The sequence below is a fragment of the Saccoglossus kowalevskii genome, chromosome 17 (genome assembly GCF_978046115.1).
Source record: "Saccoglossus kowalevskii chromosome 17, keSacKowa6.1, whole genome shotgun sequence".
NCBI classification, from domain to species: Eukaryota; Metazoa; Hemichordata; class Enteropneusta; family Harrimaniidae; genus Saccoglossus; species Saccoglossus kowalevskii.
This window is the reverse complement of record NC_140657.1, coordinates 26430473-26448518: the sequence shown is the minus strand read 5'-3', so window position 1 is coordinate 26448518 and position 18046 is coordinate 26430473. Positions and strand designations below refer to the sequence as shown.

The 18046-nt window shown below is 32.5% G+C and overlaps 1 protein-coding gene across 2 annotated transcripts; it reads right to left on the bottom strand.

Annotated features, from left to right (window-relative positions):
* Positions 1 to 3863: 3863 nt before the first annotated feature.
* On the bottom strand, positions 3864 to 17660 carry LOC100369923 (uncharacterized). 2 transcript variants are annotated; one of them, XM_006818169.3, is made up of 7 exons: positions 17566 to 17660; positions 12241 to 12348; positions 11100 to 11159; positions 8524 to 8672; positions 6996 to 7146; positions 4489 to 4581; positions 3864 to 4229 (listed from the first exon to the last, which is right to left on the bottom strand). In XM_006818169.3, exons 2-7 carry the CDS (start codon positions 12260 to 12262, stop codon positions 4039 to 4041), a joined length of 666 nt encoding a protein of 221 aa, XP_006818232.1. In that variant the 5' UTR covers positions 12263 to 12348; positions 17566 to 17660; the 3' UTR covers positions 3864 to 4038. The 2 variants fall into 2 exon arrangements, with proteins under 2 accessions (XP_006818232.1, XP_085348668.1); XM_085492542.1 differs by having other exon boundaries at positions 17553 to 17637.
* Positions 17661 to 18046: the final 386 nt, after the last annotated feature.

The following is an 18046-nucleotide window of genomic DNA, read 5'->3' as shown; positions in this document are numbered from 1 at the left end:
ACGGTTGGGTACAGGAGCATAGAAGTTTTTAATTAAAATTGTTTTCCATAAGAAAAATGAAACCATCATACATGGCCTTATAAACAGCCTTTTACTTCATATTGGGGTGGGTGGAGTAAAGCTGTGATTATTTTTATTACTTTCTGACCATCTAGTTTGCCATTTACCATGTCCATATAAACTAAAGCTCCAGCCAATATCAGATTTGACTACTTGTTTCAAGCTATGGCACTTGGAAATGAGTGTTGTGACATGTGGCAAATGTCCAACTGTCTTGGTTAATAAGATTGGCTATATTTCAACTAGAAACAGGTAAACCAGTATACCTGTATGTACGAAGCCAGTGATCGTTATTCAAGCCAAAGAAACTGCATCTATTTATATAAATACACATGGACAGAGAATATTTTCTTGGAGCACTAAATGTGACAATTGCCCTACTGTCTGTGATAAATATACCACACCAGCTACATAGTGCCCGACGAGGAGTTGGGTAGGTAGTGAAGAAAAACATTGACTGAAGCCTGGCAGAGGACTGAATTGTTGTCAACAGCAACAAACATACTGGGAAAGTCAAAGACAGTGAAAAAACAAACAAACAAAAAACACACAGGCATATAAATACTAACTTTCTAGGATCTTTATTGACTCCAAGTAATCCAGAGTAGAACGAGATGAATCAACGCTATACTCCGCCATCTTTATTTTAATATTAGATGCAACCATTATTCTGTAGGGGACAACGGGTCATAACTTGAGGGGAGTTAACACCCATGATTTTTAAAATGCCTTGATCAATAAGAGTCTAAGTTACAGGGAACATTATTTTCATTTTTCAGTGGACCAATAAATGCATTTGACAGGAAAATAGAAAAACTCTACCACAACAGCAATTAGAACAGCTTGCTGCATTATAAGTATCACTTCCCTGTCAAATTAGTGGTTCATGCTTATTTGAATCTGAACATAACAGGCCAATTCTATCACACCTTGCTAGGCTTGAACTTCCATCCAATCAGAGCATTCCAAATGAACATGATTCTCCACAAAACTAGAGGGCGCTCTGACCAAAAAATTGCCATGATCTAAATAAAAAGAACTGATATATATATATATATATATATATATATATATATATATATATATATATATATACTGTAGAATACTTTATTTTCGCTTGGAATTTATTTTCGCTATTTTTTTCTATTTTAGGGATGATTCCGTGAAAATAAAATCCGGCGAATATATTTGTTTTCCTATATTTCACATTAACCTCATCAAAAATCAGTGAAAATAAATTTCAAGCAAAACGCCCAAAAAACCTTTTCAGCAAAAATTAATTCCAGCGAAAATAAAATATTCCACAGTAGTTGAAGCGGGGGAGTCTTCACCTGCGCATGCGGCAGATGGCCATAGCGTGTCATTGTTTACGAACAAGTGTATACCCATGAGCCTTTGCGTTTTTAGCGTGTGTTGTTATCGTCGCTTGGGACTAAATTCCCGCCCGTGCGTAGGTGACTAGCCTCCCGCTTTAAATACACGTGTACACTTCAATAATGATAATCTATTTGTTTTTCAGGCATCACATCTCCGTTTTGGCATTCTCTGCACCCACGCTGTTGTTACAATTGGAATTGTAACTTACTTGATCATCGAACTTTGTATTCAGTAATCATAATCAAGAAGATGAACACTGCCGCAAACTGGGAACACTAGCTTACCGCGCTGGGCTCTCTTCATATGCAAGCATCGCTGTGTTAGTTTGAGCTACGAACAAAGCTTGCTGGTTGTTTTTATTTCTATTAGTTTTGTTTTGTTTTTTTATTAGGAAATATCCAGATTTTTCTGACCAACGCAATATCTCATAAAAATCTCACAAAAATCAAATTTCTCATATCGTCGTCATGCATAAAATATGACTGGCCCTCCCAATATAAGATGTTAAAGTTGTTCTTGATCAAGTAATTTCTCCGGAGATCGAGAGTTGAACAATAATTCTTATTTCAGATATGAGGATTTTGAAGTCAAAGAGAATCAAATATGATAGTGTGAGTAAGGATAGCAATGAATGCTTAAAGGGCGGTGGTCGTCGCGCCGCGTCCTGTTCGATATAGGACTCATAGAGACCTATACAACGCGTGTAAAATACATTGTTTATTTACATGAAATTCGAACACGCGCTGTGCAACGACCACCGCGTTTTAACTAGAAACAATGCATTATGCACACTTAACAATACACTCTACCCCGACCCTGTGCAACATGGAATGACACGTTTTCTCGTGTTCTTAAACGTTGAATACATCTTGATTGAAACATACCTGTTTTCCACGTTATATAAACAAATTCATTGTAATCGGGGTAAAGTTTCTGCAATAATTGTAAATGCAACCAGTATGGATTGCATACAATACAAATTATTTGGTAATACATTACACAGCCCCTAAGCTCCGTTTTTTTTACTTCATACCCGATACTATATCACTTATTCTTTTGCATTTCGAAGATGTTGAATTTGCCTCAAATAAAGTAATTGTACTCATATAGTTATATTTCTCTTAGTTTTTGTCATTCAAATTATGAAGTGAGTGTTTCTCATTGAAACTAAAAATCACGTATGTCGTTCGCACGAAGCACTCTGACTATAACTTAGTGCTGATATTTGACAAGCACTACTCATTAGTCCTGTCTCAACAAAAATGATTACAGTAGTTGATATCTTTGTCAAAACCGTCTGCTTACGAGTTATCATGTATCCCAAAGCAATGTGCGTAAAATAGCGTCATGTGATATGCTAATTTCACAGATACCTCTGGAAAAGTGTTTTCATAAAATACACATCAGAAGTGCATCTAGACAATAGTAAGCTGTGTATTACCGTCAGTTGAGTGAAGAATGTGGATAAATCAGTTAAAATTCCTTTTTATTCTTAAAAACATATGTACACCAAAAAAATATGAAAGTTTAATTACTTGTCCATGCTTTTGTAATATCTTCTCTTACATTGCCACATCTGTGTTATCAGGACTTTTATTCAAAAAGTTGAACATTTTTTTTTTAGAATTTTTTTATAAAATTAGTTCGAGGGAATTATATCATCAACACAAAATTCTATCAAACACTTTATTTAAATATATTGTGTTTCAATTGTTACTAAAAAAAATAGTAGAATTGTATCATTTTTCCATTCAAAATAAGCTTACTTTGTACTTACTTCACACATAGAAACACAGTATATTTAAAACTAGTGCACTTTTGCAACATGATGACCCCCAACTGAATTGCTCGATGTAAAACTGTTTTTAATTTCAGTACATTAAAATCACTGCATCTAGAAAATTCAATATATAATCATATTGTTGTTTGCAATATACAACTTGCTTTGTAATATTATTTCACATTAAGTTTATTTATATGACTCAGAAACAGGATATACACACAATATAGAGGATGTTCATTTGTAGAGATCATGAGCTCATATATTTGGAATCAAATTTGTTGTTTCTACATTTAGACCATCAACAGCTAAAGCATACCATTTAATAAAAACAATGGATGCAAATGAACGGCGAGAACCACATTGTCACTTGTTTTTTTGTCTCTAAAATAGTGATTTCCTCCTATCACCAAGGTTACTGTTTTAAATACCATGGTTACATAGACCATTGGAACTGGTCTCACAGGTATATAAATGGAACACTATTTGAGGGCAAAACACAAGTCTCGTGGTTGTTTCGCTCTGACACGAGATCTCAACAGTCATTTGCGTCAACGAACTATCCATTCGTTTACATCATATTAAAGCACAGGAAAACTAATGAAAAATGGTATAATTTTCTCTGAAGAGATGATGGATTACATTCGAATTTCAAATCTCCACAGTAATTTACTGAATCTGAGGTAACAGTTCATCGAATGTTCATCCAAAATTGATTGTGGATAAAGTAGTTTTCAACAGATGGATGTTTACAAATCACACATCATAAAAATAATCTGAAAGTCAATCTTCGTTTTTTGTCCTGAAAAAATGAAAACTAATTATAAGATATCAGCAATCTGCCCCATATTATTTTTCACCAACATATCATAAAGTCTCCCAACCGTAGATCCAGTCTGTTTTTCCCATACGAAAAGCACATTTTCCATTGGAGTATCTTTCTTTTGTTCCCATAGTTTTATACACCAGTTATCTATTTTCAGTTGCTCTGCAATCAGCCTCCAATCACGGCCTTTGTAAAAGAGAAAATGAACCACATTTAATGATATGAAACACCTCAAGCAACTCAGAATGTGTAAAGAGTGGACTGAATTGGTATACAATAATTCACATACATGTAATATACAATATATATGGTATTTAACAAGTGACCACACACAATACACTGACAATTCAAGCATAAAGTGGTACAGTACATACTAAATGTACACATGGATACTCCCAGAAACAAACCATGAATCAAATTTCCCCAAATTTATTTATTTACTTACCATCTGGCCTTTGGATGCTAAGTGCTCTTACCACCTCAAGTCTTATTTCAATCGGCATATCCTTAATACAAACTTCCCTATTTAATTTGGGACCTTGAGATTATGAAGAAAAATGTAAAAATAATTTAGTATATTGTACACTTTCTGGAATTATTTTTACTGTCAAAACAGTTTGTCAGTTTTGTGTGAAATTTATTTTTAGTGATGCAATAATATTATATGAAAAATATGTCTTCAGCATTTTATGTAAAATTTAGGCATTCTGAAGATTTGGATACCTAAATGTAAAACCAACAACAAGAATAGACACTACAATAGAATTTACGATGCTTATGCTTCTCACGTTTTTATTTTACATTTTTAAAGAAACAGGCAACCTGATAGTCAAAATAGCCCCACTGTTTCAGCAGAGCCCAGAGTGTTCCCCTAATGCACAGAAGAAACTAATCTAATAGAAGTCCATCCAAGTATACATATAACAAGCATCAAAGCAATAGAAGGAGCTGTTTTCAAGAAGTCAACAATAACATTTTTGATCAAAAATATTTGCTAAAAATAGAGATTTGAAAATATTGGACAAAGGTCCACCTAAGGTACAAACCAAGTGAGCTGGTAGATTTCAAGAAGTAAAAAATAGCATTTTTTACCAAAAATGACAAAAATATTCACTAAAATAGAGAATTAAATATATCACCCTGAAATAAACAGTTTTTACAGAGGTCCACCCATTGTATCTATATACTATGTATCAAAGCTATTGCACTGAAGGTTTCAAGAAGTCGAAAATAGCTTTTTTTAAAAAAAATGGCAAAATAGGAGAATTGAAGTTATCGTCATGAAATGAACAAATCTGACAGAGGTCCAACCAAGGTACCTACATACCAAGTATCAAAGCAATTAAGCTAGTAGTTTAAATAATTTTTTTAACCAAAAATGACATAAATATTTGCTAAAAATAGAAATTAAATAAATAGAATAAAAATTGAAAACAAGCAGCCTCTCGACTGAGATAGCTCCGCTGTTAGCAATGCACAATTCAATTAAAGAACAGAAGATATCATTAGAAAATGAACAATATGCATAGTATCAATGCAATGGGACTTGCTGTTTTAAACAAGAATTCAAAAATATCATTTTTGACCATAAATGATTGTGGTTTTTAACAAGAAGAAAATATCACTTTTTACCAAAAATGACAAAAATATTCATCAAAATTAGAGAATTGAAGATATCATCATGAAATGAACAAATTTGAGAGTGGTCCATATGTAGTATCTCTAAATGTAATATTAAAGCAATTGGACTTGTCGTTTTTAACAAGAAGTCAAAAATATCACTTTTTACCAAAAATGACAAAAATATTCACCAAAATTAGAGAATTAAAGATATCATTACAAAATGAACAAATCTGAGAGAGGTCCAAATGTAGTACCTATATATGTAATATCAAAGCAATTGGACTTGCAGTTTTTAACAAGAAGTTGAAAATATCACTTTTTACCAAAAATGTTCACCAAAATTAGAAAATTAAAGATATCATCATGAAATGAACAAATTTGAGAGTGGTCCACATGTAGTACCTATATATGTAATATCAAAGCAATTGGACTTGTTGTTTTTAACAAGAAGTCGAAAATATCACTTTTTACCAAAAATGACAAAAATAATCACCAAAATTAGAGAATTAAAGATATCATTACAAAATGAACAAATCTGAGAGAGGTCCACATGTAGTACCTATATATGTAATATCAAAGCAAATGAACTTGCTGTTTTTAACAAGAAGTTGAAAATATCACTTTTTACCGAAAAAATGACAAAAATATTCACCAAAATTAGAGAATTGAAGATATGATCATGAAATGAACAAATCTGAGAGAGGTCTACCCAAGGTACATATACACCAAGTATCAAAGCATTCAGGCTTGTAGTTTTCAAGAAGAAGTCGATAAAGTAAAACATTGACACGGACGACGGACAATCACTCATATGATAAGGTCCGCTCGACAAAGTCGACAACGGAGCTAAATATTGCCATGAATTGAACAAATCTAACAGAGGTCCACCCAAGGTCCATATCATGTATCAAAGCAATTGAGTTGGTAGTTTTCAAAAAGATTATGGATAAGTAATTATTGACAGACGACGGATAGAAAATCACCTCTATGAACAGCTTTATTCTCTCATCTATGATGACAACAGTGATTATGACCATAGCACCTAACATAACATTGAAATTGTAAATTAAAAATGAATTATGAGCTTTCATAAAATATATAATTTGATATGTAACCACCAATCACAAGCTTGTCATACTGGGGGATGTCCATATTTCTACAAATACACAAATTCATTTTTGTAGATAAAGCCAATCTAATTTGTGTAAAAATAAAATAAAAAATTGCATAAAATTAAAAATATGCATAAGTAGGATTATTTTCTTTTGCCTCAAAATGATTTATTTGGTATAATTGAATAAAATTCAATATAAATTTTTTTATGCTTACCTGCTGTGCCAGCAGGTAGATGTTTTCTGAGAAGTTCAATGATGTCTTTTCTTTGATGTCCAATAATTCTAAGAAGACTGTACAATGGGGGGAAATTATCCAGATCTTTATAAATTTCTAATAAACTGTAGGCACTTCGTTTCATAAATTTCTAGGTTAATCAAAACAAAAGTGTTAAATATAAATATCTTATATTGACAATTTTCCCCCCACAAAATAATGGATGAAGTTTGCAATAACAGTAAATTAATTTTATAAGTGAAAGTTGTGCAGGTTGACAGGTCACCAGTCTGATCTAACAGCTGAATGATATTTAAGTGCGCCCTCACTCATCAGGTTTCAAACACAGACCAAAATTAGCCTAATGGTTGATAATGTTCAATAGGGTTTCAATTTCCCAACATGTGTATGATATGGCGCACACTCACAACAAGTTTGATGTTTAGCTTCATGAATCTCTGTGAAAAACATTAAAAATGTTTAGATACTTTAATATATATGAGTATAATATGGCTGTTATTTTATCAATATCACAAATACAAGATATGTCTTTATTTTCACACTGAAGACAGGTATATCGGAAGTAGTTTAGGCCAGACTTTTATTATCCCTTGTTTCGCGAACCCGCCGATTGATCAGGAGCTGAAATAAAATTTTATTTCAGCGTAATTTTTCCGTCTGTCGCATAACAAACCCAAGTTGCATTTTCGTGGGAGTATCAAGATCAAAGTACCGCGCAGATGAGAAAACAAAATTATACATGGAATAAATTTGTATTTCATTTCTTCCCTCCGATCAATGATCTCACTTACAAATCTTTGAGAATCACACAAATCTAATGGAAAAAAAGAATTAATTTTACTTTTTATTCCGCCCTCCTCAAAAAAATTGCCTCATAAAAACTCAAGAAACAAGGAATAAAAAAAGTCTGGCCTTATGCATGCTGGTCGTCCCATGAAAGTATAATTGGAGGAAAGAAAACGCACAACCAATTCTTGCGTGTGAAACATTGTTTTGACATAATAACAATGAACCATTGAAAACTACACACAGGTAATTTAAATATTGTAATACTGTAAAGGGGTTAATTATTCACTGGGTTTTAATTTAGCTTATTTCGCTGACTGGAAAATGCGCTAAATTAAAACCCAGTAAATATGTAAAATTTAGCATAGAACACATTATCTTAATGATAAAACCATGAATTTAAAACCCATTGAATATGCCTGAAATGGTAAATCAGCGAAATTTAAACCCAGTGAAAATTAGTCATTTTACAGTATGAGTGATATAATATCGGTAACGACAAATTTTAGCAAGAATCGTGAAAATTTTACTGAAGACATAAAGGCACAGTAACTTTTGCAACGTTTTGTCCTCATGAATGCCATAGAATTAATAGAGCAGAGAAAATTAGTGATGAAAATTGAGGGGTTTATGAAGAATGTAATGTATTGTATCTTCAGTTGACTTTTCTTATTACAACCAGTCATTAAAGAGGAAAAATAAAAGGACTTTAATTTTTTACCTTAATTTCATTCTTTTGTGACTCTGAGAACATTTGTCTGGAAGCTTCCATTATTGCCTTGATTTCCACGTCTGTCAAATCGTTCAATTCTTCAATATCATCTATAAAATCATCGTTGTCAAATAAATCCATGTAGTGCTGTTTGGATTCTTTTTTTTATTCAAAAGAAAATGAAAGATGTTTATAATATAATGTCAAAACGTTACTTAAAGCGAGAGGGTTATTAAGTGACGATACACGCTAAAAACACAAAGGCTCATGGTTAGACAATTGTTTGTAAACAATGACACGCTATGGCCATCTGGCGCATGCGCAGGCGACGTCTCCCCCACTTTAAACTGTATAGATGTTTCCAAGGCAACCAGTATTTAGTGTTTACAGAAAAGGATGAATTGTTGTAGTGACAATGTGTATTGGTATTTTTTAATATAGTTGTGTGAATAATTACTCAGTCTAGAATCTATGCAATGCTTGGTTATGAATTTTGAGTAAAAGCTGGAGATCATGTGATTCCGTTCATGCACAATTTAAATTGGCCATTGACACTAGAATAGTTTATTTTTCTCGATGCTAATCATGCAAATATAGAGTGTGTATACTGAAATTTACAATCACTAGATCATAGCAAGATTTTACTATTACTAGCAATGATGGCGCTGCCATGTAGGAATGCTGCAAAGATTCCAGGCCAATAATTATCATTTGTAAATTTGTGGCTGCATACAGTATTTTCTCTATTAAAAGCGCATCACAAATAGAAGTGCATGTGTTGTATACTGAATCATTAAAAATATTACTTATTTTGACAATAAAAACATCTTTATACGTAATTTATACGTGAGCTGTCGCAGCAACATTAAAAGTAATGTCTTTTTACAACATTGCAAATAAAAATAGGGTAGGGTAGGTATAATTTTTCATTTTAATAAATAAATATTTTGTTATTGTAATCTGGCAATTGTTTCCAACAAGGCAGTGCTGGTTACTTATTTGTACATACAGTTATGTCCAGGATTTTGACAATTTTACAATGATGCATATTACATAAATACTAGAAACAGGAAGTGAGCGCCCTCTAGTGACCATTTTTCTGTGTTTTTTTCGCACCATCCAAAATCTAGGCAAGGGTGGGTAACCAGTAAACAGACTTACAGTAATATTATATCTGAATTTCCTGGTTCCGTATGCATGTTTACAAGAAATTATAATACGTGTAAAGCCAGAGAAACCTAGAAACAGGAGTACATTATGCATGGTCTGAGTACAAAAACCAGAACACATTTGACATTTGATGTTTTCCTGAATGGCCTCCATTTTTAGAAACCAAGACATTTTGTAAGACTAGTGCTGATTAGCTGTTGAAATAGACTAGTAAGAATTAAAGCTTTCACAGGTCATGTTTAAAGATGCTATAGCATGCACAAAAAACAAGTACAGTGCAGATATCCAAACTGAACATAACAACTAAGCATACTTATTGAGTGAAAAATTAGAAGCCGGATACCACTGTTGGTCCTAATGATTTTACCATCAAATCTATGAAAGTATTTTCGCTATATTATGTTTACATACTAAAATATTCTGTAAATTTTCATAACTTTCCATGTTCACTGTTTAGCTCCTGCTCATATTTATTTTCTCACGATGGCGTATTTGTTCGCATTTGGCTAGTCACTGTGCACAATGTTGAAGCTGGTACAGGTGTGGTCGGACTTTTTTGTGTTAGGATTGGGTTAGTTTGGTCAGGGACAATTAGTAGCTTTAACACTAGTAGCTTTCTAAGTTGCTTTGTATTTGTATTTCTGTGCTTATTCATCTGCGAAAAAATTGAATCTTCTATGAATGTCTTTAAGTTTGACTGAAACTTTCTCATAAAAATTTGGGTTACTGGAGAGGCTAGGCTACAATGTTTAGAAAGTCACATTTCATTATTTCTAATGATGAAAAATATTCAGTTTTTAGTCCTGTAACAAACATATTTAATATTTTAGTTTTGGAACAAACATGTTGGTTTTATATCTCCAGGTTGCCTTTAAAAGCTTGTGAACAACTATGGCAAACAGAGTCACAGCTAAGCTTATGAATTAAACTTTTCTTTCTATCAAATAACTACATATGCTCAGTTCTGTAACAGCCAAATCATCTATTTGCCCCAGTATGTTTGTACTCAGATTTAGATTCAGAATACTAATCCATAGTCATTTTACTGAACAGTTACACACTATTTTAGTCATAAATACAGTGATTTTCATTCATAAAGATATGGATGTTTTGTTTTAAATAAAATAATGATTGATGTATCATAAAGTTTGAATGATGGTTTAAAACAACATGACCAATCACAATACATTGACAGATACATGGGAGAAAATCGGCCATTGATTGAAGAAAACCTGCAAAGACTAATGAGTAAAGAGCATCAACCAAAAGGTGCTATTAGCCAATGAAAGCAATTTTTTTTGATTTAAATGAAGTGCAATGTTTTCATAAAATTCACTGTATTATTGTACATCAAGATTTTGACTGATTTTCTGAAGAATTAATATTGGCTTCAATCCTATAGAGTAAAAACTTACCAGGACTACCAGTACTTATGTTCAAATTCTTCATATCATCAACAAGTGCATCTTGATTTTCTGAAATGAAAAATAATTTTAGCTGAACTGTTTTTGTGTTCAATTTGGATACAGGGTTCTATAGGATAATGCATTTTTTGTCGCCATTTCTCATTAAATTATTGATATTAATAATTATTAATAATTATTAATAATAATGAAGTAATTAGAAAAATACTAAAACATATGCACTCAGGCAGTATGAAAATACATCAACCTCCACTACACAATGGTCAAGACGATTGCTGTATTGCTTTCATGAATAATATGAGGTTAATACGAGGATACTGCAAAGTATGCAGGAAGACAGTACAGCGGGAGTATCGACCAATGCACAGTGGAGGTCGATGTCTGTCCGAGTGCACACTTTGAGGTATCCTCGTAATAACCTTATTATTATACATCTTTTCCTTCCAATGATACATCATGGGAATTCCGAAATTCAAAACGTTTAGAACAAATTTAGCGAACTTCTTTGTGTGGGGTCCAGTGAAACCCTAGGGGCAGCCCTGTTTGATTTGTATTATTAGAGGACGTTTACGCGTGTAATCGTTGCATATTTGGAATTCGCGTTTCCTAATATGGTTGGACGAATATACCCAGTGCAATACTGCAAAATTACGGAATGGTGGTACGGTAACGTACGGTGACTTACGGCGTTACGGTGACAGAAGTATAATAAATTACAGTATTCTTGTAAAACCTCATACTAGTACATTGGAAATTTATTAATATTTGTAACTATAAATACAATTCATTCTTATCGATAACAATGTCAGTAGATTAGTAGTATTTACTCTATTAGTAGCACATATGCCTTATAGTATGTAAAGAAGACGAATTTATAATAATATTCCAGTCATAAATTAAATGCAATTTTTGGGAGATCAGCACTTCTAATAGAACTAGTACAGGTGTACATTAAACTGAACAAAATTTATAAATATTGTGAAATACTATCACCATGGAAACCAATGTTAAATTCTGAATATGCTCACAACTAGATTTGGTGGATGAATAAATCAAATGGAAGTCAGTAGTTGGGTTGATATTCAGATTCAAACATTATGTAAACATTTAAATCAGATACCATTACACTTACCTTTTATTCTTGCCATGTTCATTTTATTTTAAAACACACCTTATGTTTTGAAAGCAGAGTATTCAGAAAAACTTGCATATTTCATTTCACAAATCCAGATTTCACTTTCTGCAGGAGAGAAGAAATATTTGAATTATCAGATCAGAATGTACATGCATGGCACCATCTGGAAATATACAATACTACTGAAATGGAATAACATATAGCGCTGTTCAATGTGTGCAGATTATATAGTTCTTTTCAACCTTATTGCATTGCGGCATTTCAGTGATTTGCTGTGAACAGACACTGCAAAATAACATGAATACATCTGTCACTATTTTAGTAGTTTATTACCAATTTGTTTTATCCTCATGCATATTCATGAGGGTATAATGACACCAGGGCAGGTAACATTCAAATGTCATCAACCTAGCCAGAAAGTAGCAGCCCTGTCTTACAGAATAATTTTAAATAATTTAGTTAGGGTACCGAGTCAACACTACTTAGCAGTAGATAGAGACCCTAGTGGTTTGTATGATGTCATTGTTTCTATTGTTCATCTAATTTGTAAACAAATTTTCTTTTAAATTCCAAACAAACAAAACAAGTTTGTTTGAATATACTACATTTCAGAAAGCAATAAACATTTTTTTATATAAAATTAACATAAATATTATAAATTTCAATTTTGGCAAAAAAAAAGTTTTGCTTCTTGTCCTTTGTCACATATATTTTTTTCCAATTAGGCCAGACTCTTATTATCTTTTGTTTCGCAAACTCGCCGAATGAGCAGGAGCCGAAAATGAAATAAAAATAACATTTCATTTCAGCGTAATTTCTCACACCCGCCGAATTGTAAGTGCAAAAAATTGCTAAAAAAAACTTATTTTTATCTTAATTTTTTTTCCGCCCGCCGCATAACAAACCCAAGTTGCATTTTCATGGGAGGATCGTGATCAAAGTACCAAAGTCTCACGCAGATGAGAAACAAGGTTACCGGTATACATGGAATAAAATTTTATTTCATTTCTTCTCTCCGATCAATGATCTCACTTACAATTCTTTGAGAATCACACAAATCTTATGGAAAAGAATTAATTTTTTTTTTTTTTTCACCCTCCTCAAAATAATTGCCTTATAAAAACTCGAGAAAAAAGGAATAAAAAAAGTCTGATCTTAATCTGGTGTACCAGTGAAGTGTGCCACCTATGGTACAATGGAGAAAGTTTGTTTTGTCAATTATAGTCAATATTTAATGCAATATGAAAGCATGATTTAAGAAACGTTATTGTGGTATTGAGAAACCGTAATACAAAAAAATTAAACTGCATAAACTGCATTATTTTCATTAGGAAGCAAAATTTTGTCTGACCGCACAGTTGAAAAAAATTACAGTGCATAAGCGAATACTGGTAAACACCATATAAATGTATAATATTTCACAACAAGTAAGGTATAGATGAAAATGTCTCTACTATCTGAAATGAATTATCTTTCACAATTTAAATACATTCTGTGCCTAAGACAGTACTACTTGTATTATTTGAAATACATCTGTGAATGATTGATTTAAAGCGTTTTCAATAAATTACACATAAAGCCATGATTGAGGGAGACTTATGGGTAATGGCCGAGGTTTTTTTTTTTCTGAACCTTTTCACCACCAGTTCCCTCTTTTTATCACAAATTCACAAAATAGTTCTGTTTATAATCTGCAGAAGTTTGGAACAAAAATAGCCAAAGGTTTTAAGTAAAAACTGAAAATTACTCAAACTTTGTCTGTTGGCTCCAAAATTAGAGTTCATTCCCAGAAATATTGAAAAATATAAGAAACAAGTGCAGACAAATTTGGGTGAGAAAGTCTGGTGGTGAAAATAATAAAACAAGATTATTTTTATCTAGATAAGTAAAATTTTAAGGTTTTCCCGAATTTCTTTTTTGCTAACAGGTTAAAAAAATAAAAAGTTTAGGTACGAATGTAGTTGGCACCATATAGGTAACTCATGTAAATACTGAGTTACAAATGTTAGAGACAAGATTTGGGCCAACACTAGTGAAGATATCGTTGAGCTATCAGCAACATTTAGTAATGTTAGTTCCAATAGATGCGAGTAATCGTGCAGTGAAATTGTTAGTACATTTATTACAAACCTCATTTATTACTTGCCATGGTTTATCAGTGTCCCCTCAGTATGACAGGAATTTGTTTGAAAAGTATCATTTTCTTGGTCAATTTCAAAGCAACTTAGTTAAGGCATTTTCATATTATTTTAGTGAAGAATTTATGTTTCGTAGAAATGAATTTTAGTCATGGTTTTTTGCATTTATGTTTATTTTTTACAAATTGAGGCCAAATTGTAGTGATTAGCAGGACGTGCTAGTTTAAAGGTGGTCATCGTGAACACATGTGCAAGATATGGGACTCATTTGAACAATGATGGTGAGATGTTACCAAGCTTTAATTAGGTATATTTTAGGTGATTGGAAGGTATCAAAGGAGTCATTGTCGGTAATTAGTGCAAGTCACGCTCAGGTCGAAACTCATACTCATGACCTTCATTGGAAGAGCACATTCGATTGTGGGACGCTTATCAACACAATTGTTGCACATGGTGTGGCGCGGCGACCACTGCCTTTTAATGAAGTATCAGTGTTTGCATCATCAAGAAAATTTATCGACCCTGGTTACTATTGATCAAGATAATACGAGTCAAGACAAGCCTGGAACTCAAAGTGAATATATCACTCATACTAGGTTATTTTTTAATACATTTCACATTCTGTCTGAAAAGCATAGTAACAAATTTGATTCATATAATAATTTTTTTTTTCAAATAAATTAAACAAGCAGCCTGTCGGCTGAGATAGCTCTGCTGTTAGCAATGCACATTTCAATTAAAGAACTGAAGATATCATTAGAAAATGAACAATATGTATAGTATCAAAACAACAGTCCACATGTAGTACCTATATATATATATATATATATATATAAGATAAAAGCAATCGGACTTGCGGTTTTCAACAAGTAGTCAAAAATATCACTTTTCACCAAAAATGAAATAATCATCAAAATTAGAGAATTAAAGATATCACAACGAAATCAACAAATCTGAAAGAGGTCCACATGTAGTACTTATACATGTATTATAAAAGCAATCAAACTTGTGGTTTTTAACAAGAAGTCGAAAATATCACTTTTTACCAAAAATGACAAAAACATTCACTAAAACTAGAGAATTGAAGATATCATCATGAAATGAACAAATCTGAGAGAGATCCACCCAAGGTACATATACACCAAGTATCAAAGCATTCAGGCTTGTAGTTTTCAAGAAGAAGTCGAAAAAGTAAAACATTAACACGAACGACGACGCCAGACGACGGACAATCACTCATATGATAAGCTCCGCTCGACAAAGTCGACAGCGGAGCTAAAAATTGTATACTGTAAAATCTGTATTTGAAGCCGCGGCTACTATTAAAATGGTACAAAGCAACAAAGAAGATGCAGCTTCTATTAGAGCATCTACACATATGATAAATGATAAATTTTTGGTTCTCAATTGTTCAAAAAGAATGGGTGCGACTTCTATTAGGGATGCGGCTTCTAATACAGATTTTACGGTAATACGTAAAATCTATTCCTTTGATTTTTATGAATATTTATAAATTTCACAATCCAAACCAAAAAAAGAGATTATTATTAGCTGGTGAGGGAATATTAGCACATTTTCCAATGATGCCATTGTGCACTGCACTCATTGATTGGCTGGTTGGATACAACCAATTGAAACTTTTAAAATATTTATAATAATAAATTTAAAAAAAATAATAATAAAATTAAGGATGTAGTAGAGGTTTTTTTCTTTGAAAATATCAAATTTACTTTTTTTCCCACATTCTCTTATAAGAGTATATAAAGCATGCATTCAACTAAAAAAAAACAATTGTTGCAATGGTTTAAGAGGGTAATACATTTTGGGTAAATCTGAGATACAGTGTGTTTTTTGTAATTTTTTAAGTTTAATTTTGTAAGTTTTTTGTAACGCATAAGAAAACATCGGTATTTGGGGTTAGTCTAGAGAGTTGATCTCGACTCTCAGCTGCTCCACGATGGTGATTTTTGGCATAGGTATTCTCTGATAGCTGCTAATGAAATCTAGCAAAGATAGTTTGTCTACCATTTTTGACTTTAGAAAATACGACACAACTCTCCCCTTTGTGAACTAGCTCTGACACAGAGTATCATATTTCAAAACATTGACAATGTTTTTATGAGGTCAAAATCTAGATCATGCAAAAGTAGACGAACTGGGAAATTGAATTCAAACCTTTTATAGTATCTCTGAGTACCACGAACATCATGACCTTATTTTGGTTTCTTTGAAAATAACACCTCTCTATTTGCACAGTGATCACATGGTTCCATTTTTTTGTTGGAATATTTATTTCATATTATTTGAAAAATAAGCTTTCTAAAAATATATAACTTAATGGGATTCAAAGAATATGTTACTTCAGAAATGTGCTATGCAACTGCAATAGCAATAACCTCTACTACACCCTTAAAAAAATTATATTATTTTAAATTATATTTTAAATAGAATGGGATATTTGACTCAAAAAGGCAAACAATGACATAATTTTGAAAAGAATGTTTTAATTGTAATTTCACCATTTATTCTGTTCAATTTAAATGTGAAAGATCCCAAGATTCCAGACCCATACATTAAGATAGGCAGGAAAGATCTCTTAAACATGTGTACTGTATTGCACTACTCACTGAAAAAAAAATGGTTATGTAAATAGAGTGTTTTGTTTTGGTACACCTATTGCTTGTTGTGCCGTCATCAGTAAATTCATCACTAAATTATAATATTGATAAGACATTGAATAACAAGTTAAATCATTAGGTGAACATATACATAAAATACATGTATTTTTGCATACCGTCGCACACCTATGATTAGTCGATTATGGTTGAAACACCCCTCCATCGCACCCCCCCTCTCTCAGCTTATACAAGTGACTTTCAGCTTAACGTGCATGTACATGCATACACACGGCCTTCATCAGTCCCTCGATAACGGTGTTGGGGTCTGTGCTCCTTCATGTATAACTATTCTATTGGTTACAAACGAAGTTACATTTTTCTACCAGGTACAATGTTTAATCAGGTTGTAAACACACTGCGATCAGCACACATCAAGTTCTAAACACACTGCGATCACCACATATAACACTGGCAGAAAGACGGAACAAGTAAGAATTTGACAGTGTATAAAATAATTGTTTAAAAAAACAAAATCGTATTGATACCGACTCACATGACCGTATTACCGTTTGTATCAGACAACGGGCACCATTACACCATTTTTCATGCCACTTCCGCGATAATCAGCGCCATCTAGCGGCTATTGTTACCGGGCTCAACAGCAAAATATATATATATAAAATCAAATACAAGTATTTTTTGCTTATATGCAATTTCATTAAATATGTTACACTCGAGGTTTTTACAGATTTGTTTCTCCGCCACGCCACTACGATTTCTAAAATTCATAGGTATTATTTCCAGCTCACGATTCGTACAGTTTCCAAGAAATGGCGGTGTTGTTGTTGACTGTGGTATATTGAACTTAGAATAAAAAAAAATACCAGTTCATGAAAAAGTTGCAAAGTTGTACGAATAACTCTCAGTCCAATGAGCCTCTAAAAAGAAAATATCATCTGTTTTCCTGGAGTGTTTTCTTGCCACGACTTCCTTTGTTATAGCGCCACCATTGGTTGATAATTATATTCTTCTGTTTTTATACCTTGT

Coding starts and splice junctions, on each gene's coding strand:
- LOC100369923 (XM_006818169.3), bottom strand. CDS start 12,262: ATGAACATGGCAAGAATAAAAG. Junction 11,160..12,240: donor GAACATGGCAAGAATAAAAG/GTAAGTGTAATG, acceptor TTTTCATTTCAG/AAAATCAAGATGCACTTGTT. Junction 7,147..8,523: donor CACAAAAGAATGAAATTAAG/GTAAAAAATTAA, acceptor TGATTAACCTAG/AAATTTATGAAACGAAGTGC.